Source organism: Scyliorhinus canicula, chromosome 11 (assembly GCF_902713615.1).
Source record: "Scyliorhinus canicula chromosome 11, sScyCan1.1, whole genome shotgun sequence".
NCBI lineage: Eukaryota > Metazoa > Chordata > Chondrichthyes > Carcharhiniformes > Scyliorhinidae > Scyliorhinus > Scyliorhinus canicula.
In genome coordinates this window covers 147,828,994-147,856,621 of record NC_052156.1, presented here as the reverse complement: position 1 = coordinate 147,856,621, position 27,628 = coordinate 147,828,994, and the positions used below count along the sequence as shown (strand labels likewise).

Sequence of the window (27,628 nt, the reverse complement as noted above, 5' to 3'; positions counted from 1 at the left end):
TACTGCAGCTCATGTGATGATATTACCCCCACAGTTTTGTTAGTTAGGGAAATCCAGGATTTTGATCCAGCGGATATGGAGGAACAGCAATGTATTTCCAAGTTGGTTAAGCGTGTGGGACTTGGAGGTGATGATTTTCCCATGGCCTTGACGTTCCAGATGGTTGAGGTGATGGGGTTGGGAGTTGCCGCTGAATGTGCTTTGCATCTGGGCCTCTACTCGCTGGGAACTGAATTGGAACTTTACCACCTGCGAATTGAAGGTGATTTTTCCATCCGTCAGTCCTGCATGGAGTTCCAGCCATCACTTTCCACCCAATGCATGTAATCTCCGTGCACGACATAATTGGTCAGTCTGGGGCTGTGACTTCACTCCTGCAGCGATGTCGGCCTATGACGTCATTTGTTGTAACAATGGCGACTGTGACATCAATCTGTGTAACAATGAGCCCAGGTGGGAGCCCATTTCCCCAGGTTAACACTCCATGTCTGTGAGTCACAACGATAAGCCCAGCTGGGTGGGCCTTTCAAGTTTCAGTAAAAGATCGAAAGCATGCAATTATTGAAACCTGTCGTCTTTCACCTGGCCTTTTTGGTTTTGTATCGTGGTGTGACTGCCTCTGGGCAAGGGGACTCTGGTAAGTGGGTGAAAAGAAGAGTGAAACACTTGGGGCAGGGAGGAAGGGGGAGCTGGAATCACCAATTTGTGACTTTGCAATGAACTTCCTGTTTTTGATTTATTTGCCAGTTGAGGTTAAGGGGTGTCTAAAGGAATAGGACACAGTGCACAGTGTCAGCATCAAACACTGCCAGTGGTGTCTGCTTTCGACCAAGATGGGCACATTTGCTGTTTATTTTGTCCATGTTAAGGTAAAGGTGCGCTGGGCTCTGATCAATGGTTCTCATGCCAAGCGACGGCAGCTTTTATTTAGAGTTTATCGTCTAGGTCTCACTGTATCTTTCTGGGGCTGAGAATATTGAGAATAGGCTGGGAATGGGAAATGATTTATGGTTTAACAATTAACGTTAACTGAAGGATTTTGAAAGGTTTAATGAATGATTGTTGGAGCTCAGAGCTGCCGTCAGATGTGTTTTACTGGAGAGGGATCTTGACTCATACTGAATTTTATAGTAATTGAGGTTTTCTTGCTTTGTATTGGACCTTGTTAGCAGCCTGGGTTTATATTTTGCTTCACCTGCCTACACATGGGAAACACACGCACAAATTCTCCATTGACCAAAAAGCCTCCGAAAATTCACAAATTGACAACTCAGCCGGATTGATTTAGCATGAAAATAAGGCAAGTTTGCAGAACCATAAATTATGTATGCAAGGTCAAGAGCTATGTGGCTATTAAATAATTTAGCTACCAGAGCAGGTCAAAGTCTAGGAATCATGCGGTGAATAACTCACCTCCAGACTCCCAAAGCCTGTCCACCATCTACAAGGCACAAGTTAGGAGTGGAATGGAATACTCTCCACTTGCCTGGACGAGTGCAGCTCCAAACAGCACTCTAAAACCTTGACACCATTCAGGACAAAGCAGCCCACTTGATTGCACCCCCTTCCACAAACATTCAAACCCTCCACCACCGATGAACAGTGGCAGCCGTGTGTACCATCTACAAGATGCATTGCAGAAACTCACCAAGGCTTCTTTGGCAGCACCTTCCAAACCCATGACCATAACCATCTACTTGGGATACCTGGGAACCCCACCACCACCTGGGCTCCCCTCCAAATCACTCACCATCCTGAATTGGAAGTACATCGCCGTTGCTTCACTGTCACCGGGTCTAAATCCTGGAATTCTCTCCCTAACAGCACTTTGGGTGTACCTACACCTCAGGGACTAGTGATTCAAGAAGGTAGCTTACCACCTGCTGTAGGTCAATTAGGGATGGATAATAAATGTTGGCCGAGTAAGTGACTCCCACATCCCGTAAATGAATGAAAAATATTTACACCATGCATCCAAAACTTTGTACCACATGGGTTCGATAAAGAGTAAAGATCACAAGATATAGGAGCAGAATTTGGCCATTCATCCCATCGAGTCTGCTTCGCATTTGATCATCAAACGCCCTCTTCACTGGCCCTTCGAACACTCCTACAGGAACATTAGAAAACACAAAATGGCACCGAGTCATGTGCGGAGATATTAGCCTCATTAGCCAAAGCTTGGTCAAAGAGGTCTGTTTGAGGAGTGCCTTAATGGAGGAGAGGGAGAGGTGCAGGGAGGCAATTCAAGAACTTGAGGCAACTGAAGGCAAAAGGCCAGAATTAGAGGAGTACATATATCTCAGAGGGCTGTGGGGCTGGAAGAGATTACAGAGATAGGAAAGAGGCAAGGACATGGAGGGATTTGAATACAGGGCTGAGAATTTTAAAGTTAACATATTGCTTGACCGGGAGCTAATGTAGGTCAGCCAGCACAGGATGTGATCTGGGAATGGATCTTGTCGCAAGTGACACAGGCAGTTGTGTTTTCTGACGATGTTGCATGTGAAAAATGAAATGAAAATCACTTATTGTCACAAGTAGGCTTCAAATGAAGTTACTGTGAACAGCCCCTAGTCGCCACATTCCGGCGTCTGTTCGGGGAGGCTAGTACGGAGCTGGTATGTAGGTATGTAGATGATAATAGGAATTAGGAATCAGTCAGAGGTAATGGTGTGGGACCAGGAAGCGAGGCCTTTGCAAGTGATGCTCTGGCTACTATTAGATTAGTATGGACTCAGGTGCAAACAATGCCATCCAGCTAAACAACAGCGAAGAGACGTTGGGGGAGATTGGTGTGGTCAAATATCTCAAAGGCCACAGACAGGCCAGCAAAGCTGAGGGGGATACGTTTAGCTTTGTCACAGTCACATAGAATGTAATCTTTCATAAAAATGGGATCAGTATTGTGGCAGGGAAAGAAACTCGATTGAAGGGATTTAAACAGGGAGTTCTGGGAAAGATGGGAACAGATTTGGGAGGTGGCAACATTTTCAAAGACTTTGGAGAGGAAAGGGAGGTTGGAGACCATAAGATAATAAGACATAGGAGCAGAATTAGGCCACTTGGCCCAACAAGTCTGCTCCGCCACTCAATCACGGCTGATATTTTCTCATCCCCATTCTCCTGCCTTCTCACCATAACCCCTGATCCCCTTATTAATCAATAAGCTATCTATCGCTGTCTTAAAGACACAGTGATTTGACCTCCACAGCCTTCTGTGGCAAAGAGTTCCACAGATTCACCGCCCTCTGGCTGAAGACGTTTCTCCTCATCTCTGTTTTAAAGAATCGTCCCTTCAGTCTGACGCTGTGCCCTCGGGTTCTAGTTTTTCCTACTAGTGGCAACATCGTCTTCACATTCACTCCATCTAGACCTCTCAGTATCCTGTACGTTTCAAAAAGATCCCCCCTCATCCACCTAAACTCCAACAGTTCAGACCCAAAGTCCTCAACCATTCCTCATATGACAAGCTCTGCATTCCAGGGATCAGTCTTGTGAACCTCCTCTGGGCCCTTTCCAAGGCCAGCACATCCTTCCTTAGATACAAGGCCCCAAAACCGCTCACAACACTCCAAATGGAGTCTGACCAGAGCCTTATACAGCCTCAGAAGTACATCCCTGGTCTTGTATTCTCGCCCCTCGACATGGAATGTTAACATTGCATTTGCCTTCCTAACTGCCGACTGAACCTACAAGTTAACCTTGAGAGAATCCTGAACTAGGACTCCTAAGTCCATTTGTGCTTCTGATTTCCTAAGCCTTTTCCCATTTAGAAAATAATCTATGCCTCCATTCATCCTCCCAAAGTGCATAACCTCACACTTTTCCACGTTACAGTCATTTGCAAGGATAGTGCGGACAAGGGTTTTTTTGAAGAGAAAGCTGATGATGGCCAATTAAAGGAGAGAGGGGTAACAACTGAAGAGAGCGAACTTGTATCAACTAACATGGGGGCCAGGAATGGAAGCTGGGTGATCAGCAGTTTAGTGGGAAGAGAATAAAGTGAGCAGGAGATGGGTCTCATGGATAAGATGTGGCCAGAGAGGGCATGTGGGAAGATAGGTGAGAAACTAGAGAAAGGTGTGTTATATCAGAGTAAACCATCTCCACACTGTCCCATCAAACACTCCCAGAGTAGATATCTCAATGTTAGATTACGACTACAGCTCGGGCAGAGTAAAGCAACTAAACTGAGAACACCCTTTCTCAGGGACTGTTCTGCTATCATAGAATTTACAGTGCAGAAGGAGGCCATTCGGCCCATCGAGTCTGCACTGGCTCTTGGAAAGAGCACCCTACCCAAGGTCAACACCTCGACCCCACCCCCATAACCCAGTAACCCCACCCAACATTAAGGACAATTTTGGACACTAAGGGCAATTTATCATGGCCAATCCACCCAACCTGCACATCTTTGGACTGTGGGAGGAAACCGGAGCACCCGGAGGAGACCCATGCACACATGGGATGTGCAGACTCCGCACAGACAGTGACCCAAGCCGGAATCAAACCTGGGACCCTGGCACTGTGAAGCAATTGTGCTATCCACAATGCTACCGTGCAGCCCTATCAGTCTGTATGGACTGTCAGAATTAACAGGCCTGTGCCTGTCCCATTGTACTAACCCATTCCCTCATCAGAGAGGAGGCTTAACCCTTCTCACTGGGTCAGACATGAAGTCACATTTCAGTAGTGAAATTATAGTCTCTTAGCTTCAGATAGATCACTTAGTCTGTCTTTAAAAAATAATCTAGGATCGCAGGCTCATTCTGAGACTTTAGGAGGTTGTCGTCTCTGCCCATTTGTATGTGGTCCCACTCACAGGTAAGAGTCCCGTGCTCAGGGTTACAAACCTTGGTCGACGGTGGAACCAATACATTTTCTGTGTTGATGGTGGAATAACCAGAACTCCAAGACACAATGGCTGCTTCCAGATAGAGGATCCTTTGGAAAGAGGATTAGTATCTCCTTTAAGCATTCATGAGAAGGGCAATGGGGGAATGTATTCTGTTCCCTAGACATATTGGGCGGAGTTCTCCGACCCCCGCAGGGCCGGGGAATCACCCGGGGCCGGCGTAAATCCCGCCCCCGCCGTGGCCGGAATTCTCCACCACCCGGGAATTGGCGGGAGCGGGAATCATGCCCCGCCGATCGGTGTGCCCCCCCGCGGCGATTCTCCGGCCTGCGATGGGCCGAAGTCCCGCCGCTGACAGGCCTCTCCCGCCGACGTGGTTTAAACCACCTCTGGTGCCAGCGGGATTGGCAGCGCGAGCGGGCCTCCGGGGTCCTGAGGAGGGCGTGGGGCGATCGGACCCCAGGGGGTGCTCCCACGGTGGCCTGGCCCGCGATCGGGGCCCCCCGATGGGCGGGCGGGCCAGTGCCGTGGGGGCACTCTTTTTCTTCCGCCGCTGCCACGGCCTCCACCATGGCGGAGGCGGAAGAGATCTCCCCTACCGCGCATGCGCCGGTGGTGATGTCAGCGGCCGCTGACGCACCGGCGCATGTGCGGACCGGCGAAGACCTTTCGGCCAGCCCCGATGCCAGGTGGCGTAGCGGAAACCACTCCGGCGCGGGCCTAGCCCCTAAAGGTGCGGAGAATTCCCCACCTTTGGGGAGTTGGCGCCACTCCGCTACGCCGGGACCCCCCGCCCCGCCGGGTAGGGGAGAATCCCGGCCATCATTTGTTGAAATGGCAAATGGGAGGTTCCTTCGAGTAACTGAAAAGCAAAGCGCAGGACCGTGAGGCACTGGGGTTTAACTCAAATAAAAATTCTGATTCTTTACCAGGAGCAGATGCTTCTTAAGGAAGTGACTATCTTTAACGGATTTGTAAAAGTTTAACTCAATCCTAGAGTCTGCTACATATAGATAAATAACTGTGTTTTGCTTGTTCAGACCTTGATGCCTTGCTGTTAGGGTTCCAGAAGGATGCCTTCGATAGGAGAGTATCATAAAATTAAAGAATCATGCAGCACGAAGGAGGATATTTGACCCATTGTGTCTTTGAAAGAGCTATCCATTTGGTCCCACTCCTCACCTCTTTGCCAATAGCATTTCAAATTTCTCCTTGCCAAATATATATGCACTTTTGAAGGTCACGACTCAATCTGCTTTCACCGCTTACTCTGGAAGAAAAATTCTCCTTGTCTACCCCACTGGACTTTTCACCAATTATCTTTAACCTTTGTCCTCTGGTTGTGGCCCTTCTGATAATGTCAGCAATGTTTTCCTACTAACACGATTAAAACGCCTCAAAAAATTGAACATTTCGATTCAATCTCCCCTTCACCTTCTCTGACCTGAAGAGAACTGTCCCAGTCTCTTGTCTCTCCATATAACTGAAGGCCATCATCCCTGGGACATTCCAGTAAGCCTCCTCTACACCTTCTCTAAAGACTTGACAACCTTCCTGAAGTGCCGGGCCCAGAAATGGATACCATATTTGAGCTGAGTATAAAGGTTGACCATTATTTCCTTGTTTTTCTTTTTGAAAATATTTATTTTGATTTTTAATATTTTAAGCATACAACCCAACAAAGCAAATCAACAAAAAAGCCCTGACCCCTCCTCCACCCCCCAACATCCTAATAACACCCAATAAAAGAACCCCCCTCCCCGCAGTTGTCGGTAACCAACTCTTTACCATATAGTATAAACAAACGCCATCTCTTGTTGAACCCCTCACTCGCAGCCCTCAAAATAAACTTGACCTTCTCCAAATTGCAGGAACCCCATCAAATGCCCCAGCCATGCCAAGGCACAGGGTGGAGAAGCTGACCTCCACCCCGCCAGGACCCGCCTGCGAGCAATCAGCGCGACAAAGGCTAAAATGTCTGCCCCGCTCCCGTCTGCAGCTCCGGCAAGTCCGACACCCCAAATATGGTCCCCAGGGGACTGGGCTCCAAGTCCAAGTGCAAGATAGCCGACATGGTGCTGAACAGCGATGTCCAAAATCTCTCCAACTTCGTGCAGGACCAGAACACGTGTACATGGTTGGCCGGACCTCTCCAACACTGCTTACAAGTATCCTCCACCCCCTCAAACAACCGGCTCATCCTTGACTTTGTCAGGTACGCATATGCACTACCTTCAGCCGTATCAACCCCAGTCTTGCACACGAGGTTGAGGCGTTCACCCTCCACACCACCTCACAGCAAAACCGTGCTATCCCCAGCTCCCCCTACCACTAGGCCTTGACACCCCTCCAACAACACCCTACACCCTATCCTCCTCCAACATCCTCCCATAAATTGCTGAGATGACCCCCCCCCAGCCCCAGCACGCACTCCAACAACAAAGAAGATGGCGTTAACGGAAAAGTTGGAAAAACCATCTTTGCCAAGTTCTGCACCTGCATATACCTAAGGGCCTACCCCCGCAGAATCCCAACCTTCTCCATCAACTCCTCCAAACCTGCAAAACGCCCTCCTCGAAATATGTCCTTCGACTCCCTCATCTTTAACGTGACCACCACGACCGGACTCCCCGAATACTTCCCTGGGGCAAACGGCAGCGGCCCCAATTCCTGACCCTTTACAAGAGCCTGCCTCCATCTTCACCCACAAAGCCTCCAGCTCCTTAACCCAACCCCTCACCTTTTCAGCGTTCACCGCCCAATAATAATACAACAGGTTTGGAAGGGCCAGATCACCTGACTGCCGCCCTCTCTGGAGCACCATCGTCCTAATCCTAACCACCTTACCTGCCCAAACAAACGACAAAATCAACCGTTCCACCCCTCTGAAAATGTTTTCGACAAAAAGACCGGTAGGCACTGAAATAAGAATAAAACCCGTGGCAAAAAATTCATCTTTACCGCCTGCACCCGGGATGCCAAAAAGGAAAGGCTGTGCCACCTGATTCAATCCTCCTTGACCCGACCCACCAGTCTCAGGCTGTGCCACCTCAGTCAATCCTCCTTGACCCGACCCACCAGTCTCAGGCTGTGCCACCTCAGTCAATCCTCCTTGACCCGACCCACCAGTCTCGTGCAATTCAATGTACAAAGTCGGGCCCAGTCTCGAGCCACCTGTACTCCCAGGTACCTAAAGTGGGTCGTCGCCACCCGAAATGGTAACCCCCCAAACCGGCTCCTGCTGAAACAAAAGATACCAGAAAACATTCACTCTTTTCCAGATTCAGCTCATAACCTGAAAAAGCCCCGAACCTCCTGAGCAGCCCCATTATGTCCCCCACTGTGGAACCCGAGTTAAAGATAGACAGCAACAAATCATCAGCATTCAAAGGCACCCTATACTGCACCGCACCCCCCTCCCCCCCCCCCCCCCCCCCCCCCCCCTTCACTATCCCCTTCCACGTATCCGAGCGCCTCAGCTTAATGGCCAAGGGCTCCATCATTAGTGCAAACAGGATGAGGTACATGTGCACCCCTGCCGTGTTCCCTTTATTAACTGATAATACCCCAAATTCACCTCGTTCATGCGCACATTCCCCTTCGGTTCTCTATTTAACAGTTTGACCCGCCCCAAAAACTTGGGCCCAGTCCCAAACCTCTCCAACATCGCAAACAAATAGCTCCACTCTACATGGTCAAGTGCCTCCTATGTGTCCTGCGCCACCACCACCTCCAGCTCCCTCCCCTGTGACGGGGAGTGCACCACATTTAACAAATGCTTCACTTTCGAAGACAACTGCCTACATACAGCCTTTACGAATCCCGTCTGATCTTCTCCAATCACTTGTGGAAGACACTCTTCCATCTTTAGCACCAACACCTTGGCTAGGATCTTGGCATCCAGATTTAGCAAAGATATTGGGTAATACAACCCACACTCTACCGGGTCCTTACCCTTTTTTAACAACAAGATGGATTCCTATCCCATCATCTCCGGCAGTACCCCCTTAGCTACAGCATTTTTCAACTATCCAGAAACCGTTTATAAAACTGCACCGGGAACACATCCAGCCCCTGTGCCGTGCGAGTTTGCATCTTCCCTATCGTCGCCCGAACCTTCCCAATCCGCCCTGGCTCTTCCAACCCTACCCTCTCCTCCTCTCCTACTCAAGGACAATCCAACACCCACAAAAGATACCTCAAAACCGACTCGTCCCTGGGGGCTCCGACCGATACAATGTTTAATAAAACACCTGAAATTTTTTGTTCACCTACTCCAGTGCCACCACCAACCTCCCTGCCGCTTCCCTGACTCGAGCAATCTCTCGTGCAGCCGACTGCCGTGGATCTGGCCCAGCAGCAAGCAATGGCCTTCTCCCCTTATTCATACACTACCCCCTGACAGTGCAGTATCTCCGACAGTGCAGCATCACTGACAGTGCAGCATCTCCGACAGTGCAGCATCTCTGACAGTGCAGCATCTCTGACAGTGCAGCATCTCTGACAGTGCAGCATCTCTGACAGTGCAGCATCTCTGACAGTGCAGCATCTCTGACAGTGCAGCATCTCTGACAGTGCAGCATCTCTGACAGTGCAGCATCTCTGACAGTGCAGCACCTCTGACAGTGCAGCATCTCTGACAGTGCAGCATCTCTGACAGTGCAGCATCTCTGACAGTGCAGCACCTCTGACAGTGCAGCATCTCTGACAGTGCAGCCTCTCTGACAGTGCAGCATCTCTGACAGTGCAGCCTCTCTGACAGTGCAGCATCTCTGACAGTGCAGCATCTCTGACAGTGCAGCCTCTCTGACAGTGCAGCATCTCTGACAGTGCAGCCTCTCTGACAGTGCAGCATCTCTGACAGTGCAGCATCTCTGACAGTGCAGCATCTCTGACAGTGCAGCACCTCTGACAGTGCAGCATCTCTGACAGTGCAGCATCTCTGACAGTGCAGCCTCTCTGACAGTGCAGTATCTCTGACAGTGCAGCATCTCTGACAGTGCAGCATCTTTGACAGTGCAGCATATCTGACAGTGCAGCATCTCTGACAATGCAGCATCTCTGACAGTGCAGCATCTCTGACAGTGCAGCATCTCTGACAGTGCAGTACTTCTTACGTGCAGCTCCTTTGACAGTGAAGCATCTTTTACAGTGCAGCATCTCTGACAGTGCAGCATCTCTGACAGTGCAGCATCTCTGACAGTGCAGCATCTTTGACAGTGCAGCATATCTGACAGTGCAGCATCTCTGACAATGCAGCATCTCTGACAGTGCAGCATCTCTGACAGTGCAGCATCTCTGACAGTGCAGCATCTCTGACAGTGCAGCATCTCTGACAGTGCAGCATCTCTGACAGTGCAGCATCTCTGACAGTGAAGTATCTCTGACAGTGCAGCATCTCTGACAGTGCAGCATATCTGACAGTGCAGCATCTCTGACAGTACAGCATCTCTGACAGTGAAGTATCTCTGACAGTGCAGCATCTCTGACAGTGCAGCATATCTGACAGTGCAGCATCTCTGACAGTACAGCATATCTGACAGTGCAGCATCTCTGACAGTGCAGCATCTCTGACAGTGCAGCATCTCTGACAGTGCAGCCTATCTGACAGTGCAGCATCTCTGACAGTGCAGCATATCTGACAGTGAAGTATCTCTGACAGTGCAGCATCTCTGACAGTGCAGCATCTCTGACAGTGCAGCATATCTGACAGTGAAGTATCTCTGACAGTGAAGTATCTCTGACAGTGCAGCATCTCTGACAGTGCAGCATCTCTCACAGTGCAGCATCTCTGACAGTGCAGCATCTCTGACAGTAAAGTATCTCTGACAGTGCAGCATCTCTGACAGTGCAGCATCTCTGACAGTGCAGCATCTCTGACAGTGAAGTATCTCTGACAGTGCAGCATCTCTGACAGTGCAGCATATCTGACAGTGAAGTATCTCTGACAGTGCAGCATCTCTGACAGTGCAGCAGCTCTGACAGTGCAGCATATCTGACAGTGAAGTATCTCTGACAGTGCAGCATCTCCGACAGTGCAGCATCTCTGACAGTGCAGCAGCTCTGACAGTGCAGCATATCTGACAGTGAAGTATCTCTGACAGTGCAGCATCTCTGACAGTGCAGCATATCTGACAGTGAAGTATCTCTGACAGTGAAATATCTCTGACAGTGCAGCATCTCTGACAGTGCAGCATATCTGACAGTGCAGCATATCTGACAGTGCAGCATCTCTGACAGTGCAGCATCTCTGACAGTGCAGCATCTCTGACAGTGCAGCATATCTGACAGTGAAGTATCTCTGACAGTGCAGCATCTCTGACAGTGCAGCATCTCTGACAGTGCAGCATATCTGACAGTGAAGTATCTCTGACAGTGAAATATCTCTGACAGTGCAGCATCTCTGACAGTGCAGCATATCTGACAGTGCAGCATCTCTGACAGTGCAGCATATCTGACAGTGCAGTAGCTCTGACAGTGCAGCATCTCTGACAGTGCAGCATATCTGACAGTGCAGCATCTCTGACAGTGCAGCATATCTGACAGGGCAGTAGCTCTGACAGTGCAGCATCTCTGACAGTGCAGCATCTCTGACAGTGCAGCATATCTGACAGTGCAGCATATCTGACAGTGCAGCATCTCTGACAGTGCAGCATATCTGACAGTGCAGTAGCTCTGACAGTGCAGCATCTCTGACAGTGCAGCATCTCTGACAGTGCAGCATCTCTGACAGTGCAGCACCTCTGACAGTGCAGCATCTCTGACAGTGCAGCATCTCTGACAGTGCAGCATCTCTGACAGTGCAGCATCTCTGACAGAGCAGCATCTCTGACAGTGCAGCATCTCTGACAGTGCAGCATCTCTGACAGTGCAGCATATCTGACAGTGAAGTATCTCTGACAGTGCAGCATCTCTGACAGCGCAGCATCTCTGACAGTGCAGCCTCTCTGACAGTGCAGCATCTCTGACAGTGCAGCCTCTCTGACAGTGCAGCATCTCTGACAGTGCAGCATCTCTGACAGCGCAGCATCACTGACAGTTCAGCATCTCTGACAGTGCAGCATCTCTGACAGTGCAGCATCTCTGACAGTGCAGCATCTCTGACAGTGCAGCCTCTCTGACAGTGCAGCATCTCTGACAGTGCAGCATCTCTGACAGTGCAGCATCTCTGACAGTGCAGCATCACTGACAGTTCAGCATCTCTGACAGCGCAGCATCACTGACAGTTCAGCATCTCTGACAGTGCAGCATCTCTGACAGTGCAGCATCTCTGACAGTTCAGCATCTCTGACAGTGCAGCATCTCTGACAGTGCAGCATCTCCGACAGTTCAGCATCTCTGACAGTGCAGCATCTCTGACAGTGCAGCATCACTGACAGTGCAGCATCACTGACAGTGCAGCATCTCTGACAGTGCAGCATATCTGACAGTACAGCATCTCTGACAGGTGAAGTATCTCTGACAGTGAAGTATCTCTGACAGTGAAGTATCTCTGACAGTGCAGCATCTCTGACAGTGCAGCATATCTGACAGTGCAGTATCTCTGACAGTGAAGTATCTCTGACAGTGCAGCATCTCTGACAGTGCAGCATCTCTGACAGTGCAGCATATCTGACAGTGAAGTATCTCTGACAGTGCAGCATCTCTGACAGCGCAGCATCTCTGACAGTGCAGCCTCTCTGACAGTGCAGCATCTCTGACAGTGCAGCCTCTCTGACAGTGCAGCATCTCTGACAGTGCAGCATCACTGACAGTTCAGCATCTCTGACAGCGCAGCATCTCTGACAGTGCAGCATCTCTGACAGTGCAGCACCTCTGACAGTGCAGTACCTCTGACAGTGCAGCATCTCTGACAGTGCAGTACCTCTGACAGTGCAGTATCTCTGACAGCGCAGCATCTCTGACAGTGCAGCATCTCTGACAGTGCAGTATCTCTGACAGTTCAGCATCTCTGACAGTGCAGCATCTCTGACAGTGCAGCATCACTGACAGTGCAGCATCTCTGACAGTGCAGCATATCTGACAGTACAGCATCTCTGACAGTGAAGTATCTCTGACAGTGAAGTATCTCTGACAGTGAAGTATCTCTGACAGTGAAGTATCTCTGACAGTGAAGTATCTCTGACAGTGCAGCATCTTTGACAGTGCAGCATCTCTGACAGTACAGCATATCTGACAGTGCAGCATCTCTGACAGTAAAGTATCTCTGACAGTGCAGCATCTCTGACAGTGCAGCATATCTGACAGTGCAGCATCTCTGACAGTGCAGCATCTCTGACAGTGCAGCATCTCTGACAGTACAGCATATCTGACAGTGCAGCATCTCTGACAGTGCAGCATCTCTGACAGTGCAGCATATCTGACAGTGCAGGATCTCTGTCAGTGAAGTATCTCTGACAGTGAAGTATCTCTGACAGTGCAGCATCTCTGACAGTGCAGCATCTCTGACAGTGCAGCATCTTTGACAGTGCAGCATATCTGACAGTGCAGCATATCTGACAGTGCAGCATCTCTGACAGTGCAGCATATCTGACAGTGCAGTAGCTCTGACAGTGCAGTAGCTCTGACAGTGCAGCATCTCTGACAGTGCAGCATCTCTGACGGAGCAGCATCTTTGACAGTGCAGCATTTCTGACAGTGCAGCATCTTTGACAGTGCAGCATTTCTGACAGTGCAGCATCTCTGACATTGCAGCATATCTGACAGTGAAGTATCTCTGACAGTGCAGCATCTTTGACAGCGCAGCATCTCTGACAGTGCAGCATCTCTGACAGTGCACTACCCTCTGACAGTGCAGCATCTCTGACAGTGCAGCATCTCTGACAGTGCAGCATATCTGACAGTACAGCATCTCTGACAGTGAAGTATCTCTGACAGTGAAGTATCTCTGACAGTGAAGTATCTCTGACAGTGAAGTATCTCTGACAGTGAAGTATCTCTGACAGTGCAGCATCTTTGACAGTGCAGCATCTCTGACAGTACAGCATATCTGACAGTGCAGCATCTCTGACAGTAAAGTATCTCTGACAGTGCAGCATCTCTGACAGTGCAGCATATCTGACAGTGCAGCATCTCTGACAGTGCAGCATCTCTGACAGTGCAGCATCTCTGACAGTACAGCATATCTGACAGTGCAGCATCTCTGACAGTGCAGCATCTCTGACAGTGCAGCATATCTGACAGTGCAGGATCTCTGTCAGTGAAGTATCTCTGACAGTGAAGTATCTCTGACAGTGCAGCATCTCTGACAGTGCAGCATCTCTGACAGTGCAGCATCTTTGACAGTGCAGCATATCTGACAGTGCAGCATATCTGACAGTGCAGCATCTCTGACAGTGCAGCATATCTGACAGTGCAGTAGCTCTGACAGTGCAGTAGCTCTGACAGTGCAGCATCTCTGACAGTGCAGCATCTCTGACGGAGCAGCATCTTTGACAGTGCAGCATTTCTGACAGTGCAGCATCTTTGACAGTGCAGCATTTCTGACAGTGCAGCATCTCTGACATTGCAGCATATCTGACAGTGAAGTATCTCTGACAGTGCAGCATCTTTGACAGCGCAGCATCTCTGACAGTGCAGCATCTCTGACAGTGCACTACCCTCTGACAGTGCAGCATCTCTGACAGTGCAGCATATCTGACAGTGCAGCATATCTGACAGTGAAGTATCTCTGACAGTGCAGCATCTCTGACAGTGCACTACCCTCTGACAGTGCAGCATCTCTGACAGTGCAGCATATCTGACAGTGCAGCATCTCTGACAGTGCAGCATCTCTGACAGTGCAGCATATCTGACAGTGAAGTATCTCTGACAGTGCAGCATCTCTGACAGTGCACTACCCTCTGACAGTGCAGCATCTCTGACAGTGCAGCATATCTGACAGTGCAGCATCTCTGACAGTGCAGCATCTCTGACAGTGCAGCATATCTGACAGTGCAGCATATCTGACAGTGCAGGATCTCTGACAGTGCAGTATCTCTGACAGTGCAGTATCTCTGACAGTGCAGCATATCTGACAGTGCAGGATCTCTGACAGTGTAGTGTCTCTGACAGTGCAGCATCTCTGACAGTGCAGCATTTCTGACAGTGCAGCATCTCTGACAGTGCAGCATCTTTGACAGTGCAGCATATCTGACAGTGCAGTATCTCTGACAGTGCAGCACTTTCAACAGTGCATTATCCTCTCAGCGCTACACTGGAAATGTCAGATTTTGTGTCGCTTGGAGCTTGAACTAATGACCTAACCCAGAGGGAAGATGGCCATTCAATGAGCAATGCTGAGCAGTCATTTGATGGACAGTTGCAGCCAGCTGTGGAGAAGCGGGAAGAAGATTGCTGACAGTAATGCTCCTCGTTGGCTGCAGCTGAACCCTCGAAGATAAACATATCCTATTGTTTTGTAGAATGCAGCCAGCGACCGGCGGTGAACGAAGAAGAGGAAGACCTGAACTCGGAGATTCTGGGGAACCATGATGCTGATCTAGGTGCGTGGCCTTGGCTGGTCAGTGTACAGATTGCATCAAAGGATGGCACTTATGGTCACACCTGTGGAGGATCCATCATTGATAATTACTGGGTGCTGACAGCAGCTCACTGCTTCAAGGCCAAAGTATCAAAGTAAGGAGACAACAGATGATCCCACCTAAGAATAATTATTCAATGTTTATTAACTCAACGATTTGTGTTACCAACCAAACCTGATCAGCTTGCAATGGTTTTGGGACTGCATTTGGTTAACATTGCCTGTCCTATAGCAAAGATTAGCACCCGCACAACTGGTCGCATTACCTCCCTGGAATCCACACCCACAGAACTGGTCGCCATAACCTCCCCATACAGGTCTGGTATCTATACCCTCTCCACGACCTACACCCAGACAGGTCTGGTACCAAAACCCTCCCCGGGACCCACACCCAGACAGGCCTGGTATCTATACCCTCTCCACGACCCACACCCAGACAGGCCTGGTACCAATACCCTCCCCGGGACCCACACCCAGACAGGTCTGGTACCAAAACCCTCCCCGGGACCCACACCCAGACAGGTCTGGTACCAAAACCCTCCCCGGGACCCACACCCAGACAGGTCTGGTACCAATACCCTCCCCGGGACCCACACCCAGACAGGTCTGGTACCAATACCCTCCCCGGGACCCACACCCAGACAGGCCTGGTGCCAAAACCCTCCCCGGGACCCACACCCAGACAGGCCTGGTACCAAAACCCTCCCCGGGACCCACACCCAGACAGGTCTGGTACCAAAACCCTCCCCGGGACCCACACCCAGACAGGTCTGGTACCAATACCCTCCCCGGAATCCACATCCATACAGGTCTGGTACCAATACCCTCCCCAGGACCCACACCAATACAGGTCTGGTACCAATACCCTCCCCAGGACCCACACCAATACAGGTCTGGTACCAATACCCTCCCCAGGACCCACACCAATACAGGTCTGGTACCAATACCCTCCCCGGGAACCACACCCAGACAGGTCTGGTACCAATACCCTCCCCGGGAACCACACCCAGACAGGCCTGGTACCAATACCCTCCCCGGGAACCATACCCAGACAGGTCTGGTACCAATACCCTCCCCAGGACCCACACCCAGACAGGTCTGGTACCAATACCCTCCCCGGGAACCACACCCAGACAGGTCTGGTACCAATACCCTCCCCGGAACCCACACCCAGACAGGTCTGGTACCAATACTCTCCCCGGGACCCACATCCATACAGGTCTGGTACCAATACCCTCCCCGGGAACCACACCTAGACAGGTCTGGTACCAATATCCTCCCCGGAACCCACACCCAGACAGGCCTGGTGCCAATACCCTCCCCGTAATCCACATTCATACAGGTCTGGTACCAATATCCTCCCCAGGACCCACACCCAGACAGGTCTGGTACCAATATCCTCCCCAGGACCCACACCCAGACAGGTCTGGTGCCAATACCCTCCCCAGGACCCACACCCAGACAGGTCTGGTACCAATACCCCCCCGGAACCCACACCCAGACAGGTCTGGTACCAATACTCTCCCCGGGACCCACACCCAGACAGGTCTGGTACCAATACCCTCCCCGGAACCCACACCCAGACAGGTCTGGTACCAATACCCTCCCCGGGACCCACACCCAGACAGGTCTGGTGCCAATACCCTCCCCAACAGCACAGTAGGTGTACCCACACCTCAGGGACTGCAGTGGTCAGTGGCGGACTGGGTCTAAAAATATTGGTTGCCAGGAGACAAAGGGGGCCCACCCACAACTACAATGCTATCATTTAATTTTCATAACGAATAAATAAAATTTTCAAAAAATACATATGGAAAAAAGGGTACAGTTAAAATTTTTGTGGAAAAAATGTGTATTTCTTAGTAATTACAGTGTACATGTACTATACATATTACTGGCAGTAGATACCAAATGTAAATACAGAATGTTATAATTGAATTTTTAATTTAAATTTTTTTTTAAGTAATTGGTTGATATTTTAAAATAGTTTACTGCACAATTTACACGTTAACAGATAGTTCAAAAGCACAATAGAGCATTGCATGCAGTCCACTATATTAAGAGCAATCGTTTGTGTTCGCTAGATGATTGTGCGAATCTGCCAATAATTGCTTCTGCATCCAATTCACCTAACAATTCCTTTTGAATGGATAGCAACATGTATGATTCCAAATTCTCCTCAGACAGCGAATTTCTTAACCTTGTCTTTATGATCTTTAGCTTTGAAAATGTCCTCTCACATTGGACTTGAGTAACTGATAGTGTGCAGATGACTTTATAAAGTTCATAAAGGTTATCATATGCCTTGTCATGAAGTCTGTTGGATGCCAGAATTTTTAGTACACACGATGGGCAAGTGCTGCAAATTTTACAATTGTTGCAACTGGAATCCATATTCTCACCATCATTAAGCAATAGCTTTAATACATCAAAGTTGGAAGCAAAAGAAAACAATTCCAATATTACTTGATCTTTGCTGATTTGTGGAAACAGCTTAATAATACCTTCCAATGCTTCATCTTCAAGGCCCTTCTCTGCAATAGTTTTAAACTTTGCTGGGTCCAAGCAGGACAAATCTTTATACAACTGTTTGTGTTGTACAAAGCGTGATTCTAGTGACTGGACAATGCGATCCATTATTAGGTTAAACACATTTACTCGAAAATCAGCTAGAGAATCTGAGGAATTTCTTTCATCATCAATAAGCCCATCTGCCATTCTTTTCTTCTTCCTCTGCCTCTTAACTGGCAATACTGTTTCCAACGCATCAATTTCCAATGTTTGATTTTCATCCATATTCATCTGTGAAATCCTGTCATTACATTTATTTACAAATTCCAAAGCCTTGCTGTGAACATTATCAAATGTTCTTGTCTGTTCCTTCAACTTTGTTGTAGCTGAATCTACCAACCCCATGCAGTAAACATATCTAAATCACTTGTCTGTAGATAACTTGATAACGGGGTTGTATTTTCAAATATATACAAGTAAGTAAATGCTGTCAATATGGTTTCAAACTTTAGAAGACTTTGAAGTAAAACATTTGCTTCATGTTTTGTTTTTGCATCAAAGTTTTCTGAATCTTGTATCATTGATAAGCATGTCAATAGATTTACGAAAGTACTGGCAGCGGCATCATCAAAACGTCCAAATATAGCTGTTGCTGCATTGGATTTTCCTGACCATCTGGTATCACCAATTAGCTTTAATCGCTTCATTTTTTCTTGTCCTAGATGTTTGCCAACAACTTCTATCCATACAGCCATTCTCTTGTATGATGCTTTCACAATAGTTGCTATATTCTGGAGCAAATTGAAAAACGAAACTGCAGGCACACAACATTTTGTTGTTTCAGTTATCACCAAATTCAAGACATGGGCATAGCACCATATATGAACATGTTGATCAGCCACATCAGCAATTTTACTTTGTAAACCATTATACTGGCCATGGTAGCTTGCAGCGCCATCTGTGCTATCAGATAAACATTTTTGGGGGTCAATTTTAAGATGCTGTAATGTTTCAATCAATAGATCAAAAAATCCCTGTCCTGTACCATCATTACTTGGCACAACTGAAAGTAGTCGCTCACAGATAATACCTTTAAGCACATACCGAATAATAATGCTAAACTGGTCGATGGATGAATTATCTTGTGTTGAATCAACCTGAATAGAATAATATTTTGCTTGAGAAACTTCATGACTAATTCTTTCTTGTATCATATTCTTCATAATTTTGATTAACATGTTTATAGTTGTTTTACTCAGGTATGTAACAAGTCCACCACGGCCTTTACTTTGAGCCTTTCCTTGTTGCTCTAATCGTTTGATTCTTTGTTTAGACTTGTTTTGCACTGCAGAAACGCGAGCTGCCATAATGGGGTCATATTTTGCCATCAACTGCACTGTAGCTAAAAAATTGCCATGATTCAGAACCTCATTATCTAGAGTGTAGGCCGATTCATTTCTGTGACCTCGAAAAGGAAGTGCTTGCTTGCCTAACATCTTTATGATGTCTATAATCCTCATGCCAATACTTCTCTGCTTCAATACTTCTTCTTTCCCTTTAATTAGTGATGCTGCAAAAAATTTATCTAAGGTGCCATCATTAACCACACTGATATATTGCTGAGCATTTCTGACATGTGTTGTTGTCGATTCATGAAAAGTCAAGCTCTGGTTAATACCCCTGTAGTCACTAAAGCCACGTACAAAGGGTGATGAATTACAAGTGTTGGGAAACTCAAAGGCTAAGCAGTATGAACAATATAAGCATCTATTTTCTTTGTTATATGTTGGCCATTTTCTTGGGACTGAGTCATTCATAATTTTCCTCTCATACAAACGAGCATCAAATGGCAGATCATCAAGTGGCTGAAGTGGATGTTCAGCAAAAAACTGTTTTAGCTTTGCTCGTGATGGATATTGGAAGATTCCAGTAATTGATCTTTCATTTTCTTGCGTAGGTTCATTTACAGGATGTGCTTCAGAAACCAAGTCATTTATGCTTGAAGGAATATCTGATTCCCTGTCACTAGTTGAAGCTATGTGTTCAGATGTTGCAACTACAGGCAGTACAGATACCGGAACAAGGAAGCCAGAAGAAATATTGGGCCTGGGTTGATTAGTAATGGATGCACTTGTATTTGTCTCTACATTAAAAGTAGCTCTTCTCTGTTCTTGTAACTCGCATGTCATTGCATCATCACCATGAGCATTGTTTCTTGCTTCTTGATTATTTGTTGCAGAACTGGATATTGATCTGGATTGTGCTTGTGGTATTATAAACTCTGTAATAGGTCTGCATCGCTTGGCTGATTCCTTCCTTTCTGCTTCTTTTTGTTCTTTGCGTTTTAGTGACCCAGATTTATGCTTTTTCTTTTCCATGCTGGTAGGGGTAATATTCCTGAAATAAAAACTTAATTAAAAATAGCCCACATTGGGAAAAATGAATATTGATGATTGCAAGAATAACTTGAAGGAACGCCAGATAAACCCCTACTTGATAAAAAATATAAAATAACTTACTTACACTTCAATAGGCTACGTTCATTAGTCAATACTACTGTGGCCTATGCAGCTTCAGAAGAGGATACAATCCACAGTCCAGTGTTCAAACCAGCAAGCAACTGAGACAACTGTTGAAACTTAGAAGTTTGGTCCGACTACAGTAAGACATTAAGAATGGTCCCACGACCAAAGTTAACATGTCCAGTTTGATACCAGTGTAGTGTTACAAGTCGCAACCCTTTGAGTTTACCGATCATGGCTTATCACTTCAATATCTTTGACCTCATGATTCACGGTCAAAGGTACCACTTCTCCTTTTTGGTGACCTCACGACCCTATGTACTGCTTGATATCCTTTCAAGTTGCCGACCATCTCAAATCACGAACTGTAACTTGATCTTTAAATTCACACACTCTTGCTGAAAACGTGGATTTCCAACTACGTCTGACCCGGGTGAACAAGCCCCCCCCCCCCCCCCCCACTCCTTTTCACATCCGTTTAACACTGCTTCGCTCCTTCATACACTGAGTGATTATTTGTTTGTTTGTTTATTGCATTTTTATTTGGTATTGCTCTTTTTAAAAACAATTATATTTTATTAAGTTAGAATACAAATCTCAGGAAAGAAGTTGGAGATTTATTTATCTAATTAATTATAATTTTTAAGGGCCCTTCAGAGATTCACGGGCCCCTTCTTGGCTCTCCGGGCCCTGGACCGATGTACCAGCTGAACCAAGATTACTGCTTGATAACCTTTGAAGTTGCCGACCATCTCAAATCACAAATTGTAACTTTATCTTTAAATTCACACACTCTTGCTGAAAACATGGAATTTCCTTAATTATGCCCGACCCAGCATACCTCCGCTACCTCCCCTGCTTCGTTCCTTTTCATGCACTGCTTATTTGTGTCCTGTTCTCTTTTTTTTCTTATTCCTTTTTATTACCAAAACAGTTGTCTGTGTTTGTTTCTTTATTGCATTTTTATTTGATATAGGGGGCCCACTTCACCAGAGGCCCACTTGCCATCGGGCAAGCTGACACCCTGGCCAGTCCGCCACTGGCAGTGGTTCAAGAGGGCAACTAACCACCACCTTCTGAAGGGCAACGACGGATGGGCAATAAAAGCTGTCCTGACCAGCAACGACCACATCCCATAAATGAATTTTAAAAGTGTCTGCCTGAACCTTCGGAGGCTGAGCTGTAAGACATCTTGGCTGCAAGGAGTCCAGAAGCAAACCTGAGCAGCTATGGACAAATGTGACAGACAATAGTCCCACCCTGCCCCCCCTCATCTGAACTTGTCCCTTTTAATAAAAAAACCCTGCATTTAGATAACATCTTTTGTGACCTCAGCCCCCAGAACTCAAAGGGTAGGTGGATTGGCCACACTAAATTGCCCCTTAATTGTATTTGCCCCTTAATTGGAAAATTAAAAAAAATCTTTTGTGAACTCAGAATGCTCCAAAGTACTTAACAACAAATTAAGTACTCTTAAAATGTAGTTACTGTTGTAATGTAAAAAACTCAGCAGCCAATATGGACACAACAAGTATGATTTTCTTTTTGTGCTTTGTCTGAGGTGTGCACATTGCCTCGACACCAGATATGACATCAAACCGCATGGTCAAAGGATCTTTTCCATTCAAAGGAATTTGGTCGATTTGGAGTTGGGATTCTTCCCACTCAGCGTCAGATAAGTCTTCAAAACCTCAGCAGCGGACATCTGGCCTGGAGATCCCTATCAGAACCTGATTAACCAAATAATAAATAAATGCATCAAGTGAATGAGCTAGAGGAATTGTGGGGGATGGCGGCACAGTGGCACATTGGTTAGCACTGCTGCCTCACAGCGCCAGGGACCCCGGTTCAATTCCGGCCTTGGGTCACTGTCTGTGTGAAGCCTGCACGTTCTCCCCGTGACTGCGTGGGTTTCCTCCAGATAACTCCCACAGTCCAAAGATGTGCGGGTTAGGTGGGTTGGCCTTGCTAAATTGCCCCTTAAAGTCCAGGAATGTGCAAGTTAGGGTATGGGATTATGGGGATCGGGCAAGATGGACACTTGGGAATGGGCAGAGTGCTCATTCAAAGGATTGGTGCAGACTCGATGGGCTGAATCGCTCCCTTCTGCACTGCAGGGATTCTATGATCACTGGTGTGGGTAAATATGTGGCAAGGTATCACAAAAACAGAGAACATTTATGTCTGCTCAAGTGATGCCCTTATTTATCTATTTGGACTTTGTTGACCTGCAGGTGTGAAAAGGGCTTTTGCCTTTGGATAAATCCTGAATCAAAGTACTGAGATTGACCAGCATCACCAACGTGAGGCGTGTACAAATTGTGGGTGTTCAGATTCAATCCACTTCTGTGATCCCTGAGCCGATAGTTTGTGAGAAAGAGAGGCTTAGATAATCCTATTTAAAAATGTGCTTCAGCACCTTTAGTGGACTAGTTATGCTCTGTCTTGCCAAATGGAAGATAAGCATGGAGGGTTTGATGGACTGTAGTCTTGCAGATCAATCATCCAGGCTCCTTATTTCCCTGTTTTTTTGTTTGTAAATATTTTTATTCAAATTTTTTAACATCATAAATAACAGAAAAGAAAAATAGAAACAGAAGAAAAAACAAACCTCCCCCACCTCTGAACAGAGCAATGAAAACAGCGAAAATAATTAAACAACTAAACAATGCAATGTACAATGAACAATAACCAATAATAGATCCCCAACCAAACATAGACAAACCCCCCGCTCCTCCCCCCCAACCCCCCCGGGTTGCTGCTGCTGCTGACCATCCCCTAATGCTCCACCAGGAAGTCTAGGAACGATTGCCACTGCCTGAAGAACCCTTGCACAGATCCCCTTAAGGCAAATTTCATCTTCTCCAATTTAATAAACCCTGCCATGTCGTTAATCCAGGATTCCGCGCTTGGGGGCCTCGCATCCTTCCACTGAAACAGAATGCTTCGCCGGGCTACCAGGGACGCAAAGGCCAGAATACCGGCCTCTTTCGCCTCCTGCATTCCCGGCCCTTCTGACACCCCAAATATTGCAAGCCCCCAACTTGGCTTAACCCTGGAGTTCACCACCTTTGATAGCGTCCTCGCTACACCCCTCCAGAACTCCTCTAATGCTGGACATGCCCGGAACATGTGGGTATGGTTTGCAGAACCCCCCGAACATCTTAGACACCTGTCCTCACTCCTAAAGAACCGGCTCAGCCTTGCCCCAGTCATATGCGCCCTGTGCAATACCTTAAATTGATTTCCCTGTTTTTTTAAGCTGAGCTTTCATCTCCAGCCAGTCCTTCCTTCCCTGAGATCACTGATAGAAAGAGTAGGAACCCTGGGTGATTCACTATCTCCCCACAAGCTCAGGAACACTGAGGCCCCAATGGTAGTGTCCCAGCGATTATTCAACCCAACGAGGATTAGTTGTTTGAGACTGAAAATCAAATGATGGAGTTCTGAGGTTTCAGTGCCACTGCGTTATTAAATGAGGGAGCTGTCCACATAATCTTTAGTGTGTCAAATAACTGCTCCAAGTGTCCCTCTAATTTACACAAATTTCCTTATATCCTCCCTCAGCAACGTGGAAAAAATTATGCTGGTGTTTGGATTAGAACAGATCTCGAGGTTCAGTAAAGACACATACGCTAGGCCAGTTGCAGAGGTCATCAAGCATGAAAACTACGATCCGGACACAGAGTCTAACGACATTGCCCTCATCAAGGTCACTGATCCCATTTTGTTCACCGACTATGTGCAGCCAGTTTGCCTTCAATACCAGAAACTCGATATTGCTGAACTCAAGCCCTGTGTCACTGCCGGATGGGGCATGGTGGAGGGGAAAGGTAAGACATGTGCCAATTTGTGTAGTACTCACCTCCTTGCTAACTACTTTTGCTCTTGTCTCGGAGTCCCAGGAGGTGCATCTGGTTGTGGTAGCGTGTGGGCTATGATAATTAATGCCAACTTCCAGCAACCCAAAAACATGGAAATCCAATGGGAACATGGTGCATTGGAGCAGGCACTGGAGTGAATTCATGTGAAAGATGTGTTCAGCTGGTGTACCAGTGTCTGTGAGGGAGGAACCTTGTCCCTCCTTACTGGTCTAGCCTAGCCTCTGTGTCACTCAAGTCTCATGCTGTGTGGTTTTAATCTTCATGCCCTCTGAAGTGGCCCAGCCAGCCCTTCAAGAAGGAGGCCTACCACCAGCTTCTCAAAGATTGACAACAAATGCATTGCCCGCGTCTCTTGAACAAGAAAAAAAGGAAACTACCGCCATTGACAGCAAATTCAGATAGAAAGCAAGGTGCTGAGCCCTGAGGTGAGGGAAATCCAACTGTGGACAATAGACTGTTTTAGTGCAGTTCAACTACATGGAGCAAGATGTTCTGTTGAGTTTAACCTCCATTTGATATAGAATCGAAACAACTCTTGCTCGCTAGAGCAGCTGCAGCAAGGTCTAGGTATACGATTGCTTTTATTTTTAGTTGTGGCTTGAGGCGCCTATTACTTATTATTCTTTAGTCCATTCCGAGAGTTTCAGCCAATTCCAGTCACAGTACAGCCTGGGTTCCAGAACTGATTACACTCATTTTCGAGTGGTCAACAATCATTGAGCTGTCCCGACGATTCAGCCCTCACTCAGTCACTTCAAACGGTTCCAACTGAGTTCTAACATAGGTTAAATGTAGAGTAATCCTTCCTCCTCACCATCTACACTGTCCCATCACGCACTCACAGGGCAGGTAAAGCAATGTTACATACACTCCCTCTACACTGCACTGTCAAACATTCCCGGGGCGGGAACAGCACAGGTTAGTTAGATGCAGAGTAAAGCTCCCTCAACACTTTATCTGCCAGAATCCTCAATGTTGGCAGTCTAATGCACCAGCGTAATCACTTTTTCTACAAGATTCCGAAATAATTAAATGAATGGATTAGGAGGCAGATACTCTCCTATCTCCTTCTCAAATGAATCCTGAGGCTTTGCTCACTGATGGGTAACTTGTCCAAAGTCCAATAAAGGCGTCAGTGATTTCCACTGTAGGGTCAGTGAAAGCAGAGACATGTTGGTAACACATTCATACATTTGGCTTTAATCTGGGAAGGCATTCTTTTATTTTAAAGTGTAGGCAATGATGATGCCAAGAGAACATTTATTTAGCCACTAGAGTTCGAGAGTGAGGTAAGGAACTACGTCGAGCCCATAGAATCCCTACAGTGCAGAAGGTGGCCATTCGGCCCATTGAGTCTGCCACGACCCTTCGAAAGAGCAGTCTACCTAGGCCCAGTTCCCCGCCCTATCCCCATAACCCCACACATTGACACTGAGGGGCAATTTAGCATGGCTAATCCACTTAATCTGCACCTTTTTGGACTGTGGGAGGAAACCCGGAGGAAACCCATGCAGAAAAGGGGAGAAAGTGCGAACACCACACAGTCACTCAAGGCCGGAATCGAACCCGGGTCCCTGACCCTGTGAGGCTGCGGTGGCGCCGGCCCTGCTTTCTAGGTAATATCCTATTTTCACTTCAATTCTAATAAATTAAAAAACATAACCACCCTTATTATTTGGCTTTCTTCAACTTAGGTAGACGAGCGGATGTTTTACAAGAACAAGAGATCAGTATCATTCCAACAGCTATCTGTAACCAGGGCGACTGGCACAATGGCTCACTGTCTGACCAAGTCCTGTGCGCTGGATTTAAATGGGCAGGACCGGACAGGTGTCAGGTAGGCACTCCATGCAAAAAATTGAAACTTGTGGAACTGGGTGAAGTGGTAGGATTATGGACAGGCCTTACTCGCTTGGGACCTGGATGGAGAGCTGGGTGGGGCAGTGTGGCAGTCACCCGCCTTGCAATCACTCTCTTCCTGTTTGATTGCAGACAGATAGCGGAGGCCCATTGGTCTGTAAAGTGCTCGGAGCAGGAAAGTTCTATCAACTGGGAATCACCAACTGGGGTTTAGGCTGTGGTCACAAGGTCCACCCAGGCATCTACACATCTGTCCGAAAATACATCGAGTGGATCGAGTGGAAGACGTCGAAGTTGGGCGAAATGCAACTCGGAGCCGAGAGTTCTCGCAAGGCACCCCCACCAGAAAATAAAAACAGTGCCATGCGTCCACATGTTTATGGCTTTCTCACAGCAGTTGGTCTGGTGTCTCTCTTTATCTAAAGATACCAGTCTGATCTGCACTCACAGTTTTACAGAGGTGTTGTTTGCTACCTGGTTTCCTTGATAATAGTCTCTATGTCAATAAAGTTTTATAGCAATGAAGCTGTGCAAATTTCTCTGTTCGGGTCTCATGTTATTTTCTCAGACGGATGGAAGAAGACGAGCCGATTAGCATGTATGTAACTCCGGTTCATTCATTGCATTTGGGTGCTGCCTATTTAGCTGGCAGTGTGAACAGCGTCTCAGAATGATGCTTTCCGTCCACTGCGTCTGTGCCAGGAATAATGCAGATGGGAGCAGAAAGTCGTAAAAGAACAATAATGGATCAAGTAAGTGGGCAAAAATGCGACAAATTGGGCTGAGTTTTGTACCATGTAGAAGATGCACTGCAGGAACGGATTGCACCTAAACTGGAGGGGCACCAATATCCTGGGTGGGAGGTTTGCTAGAGCTCTTCGGGAGGGTTTAAACTTGCTTGGCAGGGGGGTGGGAATCAGAGCTATGCATCAGAGGATAGAGCAGCTGTTGAACAGGTAGAAATAGTATGCAGCAAGTCTGTGAGGAAGGATAGACAGTTGATCGGGCAACGATGAACTCAGTTGAATGGGTTAAAGTGTGTCTGTTTCAATGCCAGGAGTGTCAGGAATAAGGGAGATGAACTTAGAGTATGGATCAGTACCTGAAACTATGATGTTGTGGCCATTACAGAGACATGGATTTCACAAGGCAAGAATGGTTGTTAGATGTTCCGAGGTTTTGATGTTTTCAGAAGAATAGGGAGGGAGGTAAAAGAGGAGGGGGTGTAGCACTGTTAATTAGGGAGTGCATCACAACTACAGAAAAGGAGGTAGTTGAGGAGGGTTTGTCTACTGAGTCAGTATGGGTGGAAGTCAGAAACAAGAAAGGAGCAGTCACTTTATTGGGAGTTTTTTATAGACTCCCAATAGCAGCAGAGATAGAGCAACAGATATGACGGCAGATCTTGGAAAGGTGCAGAAGTAACAGAGCTGTTGTCGTGGGTGACTTCAACTTCCCTAATACTAACTTC

General features: G+C 47.4%; 1 protein-coding gene across 1 annotated transcript; it reads left to right on the top strand.

The window, feature by feature from the left end:
• The first annotated feature begins 468 nt into the window (after window positions 1–468).
• LOC119973800 (acrosin-like) lies at window positions 469–26,580 on the top strand. The gene is made up of 5 exons (XM_038812225.1): window positions 469–637; window positions 15,262–15,475; window positions 23,981–24,246; window positions 25,992–26,134; window positions 26,290–26,580. Exons 1-5 carry the CDS (start codon window positions 553–555, stop codon window positions 26,578–26,580), a joined length of 999 nt encoding a protein of 332 aa, XP_038668153.1. The 5' UTR covers window positions 469–552.
• The last annotated feature ends 1,048 nt before the right edge of the window (window positions 26,581–27,628 follow it).

Excerpts from the sequence above, each read along its gene's own strand:
- LOC119973800 (XM_038812225.1), top strand. The coding sequence starts at position 553 with ATGCAATTATTGAAACCTGTCGTCTTTCACCTGGCCTTTTTGGTTTTG. Across the intron at positions 638-15,261 it reads CTCTGGGCAAGGGGACTCTG|AATGCAGCCAGCGACCGGCG; the intron begins GTAAGTGGGTGA and ends ATTGTTTTGTAG. Across the intron at positions 24,247-25,991 it reads GGGCATGGTGGAGGGGAAAG|GTAGACGAGCGGATGTTTTA; the intron begins GTAAGACATGTG and ends TCTTCAACTTAG.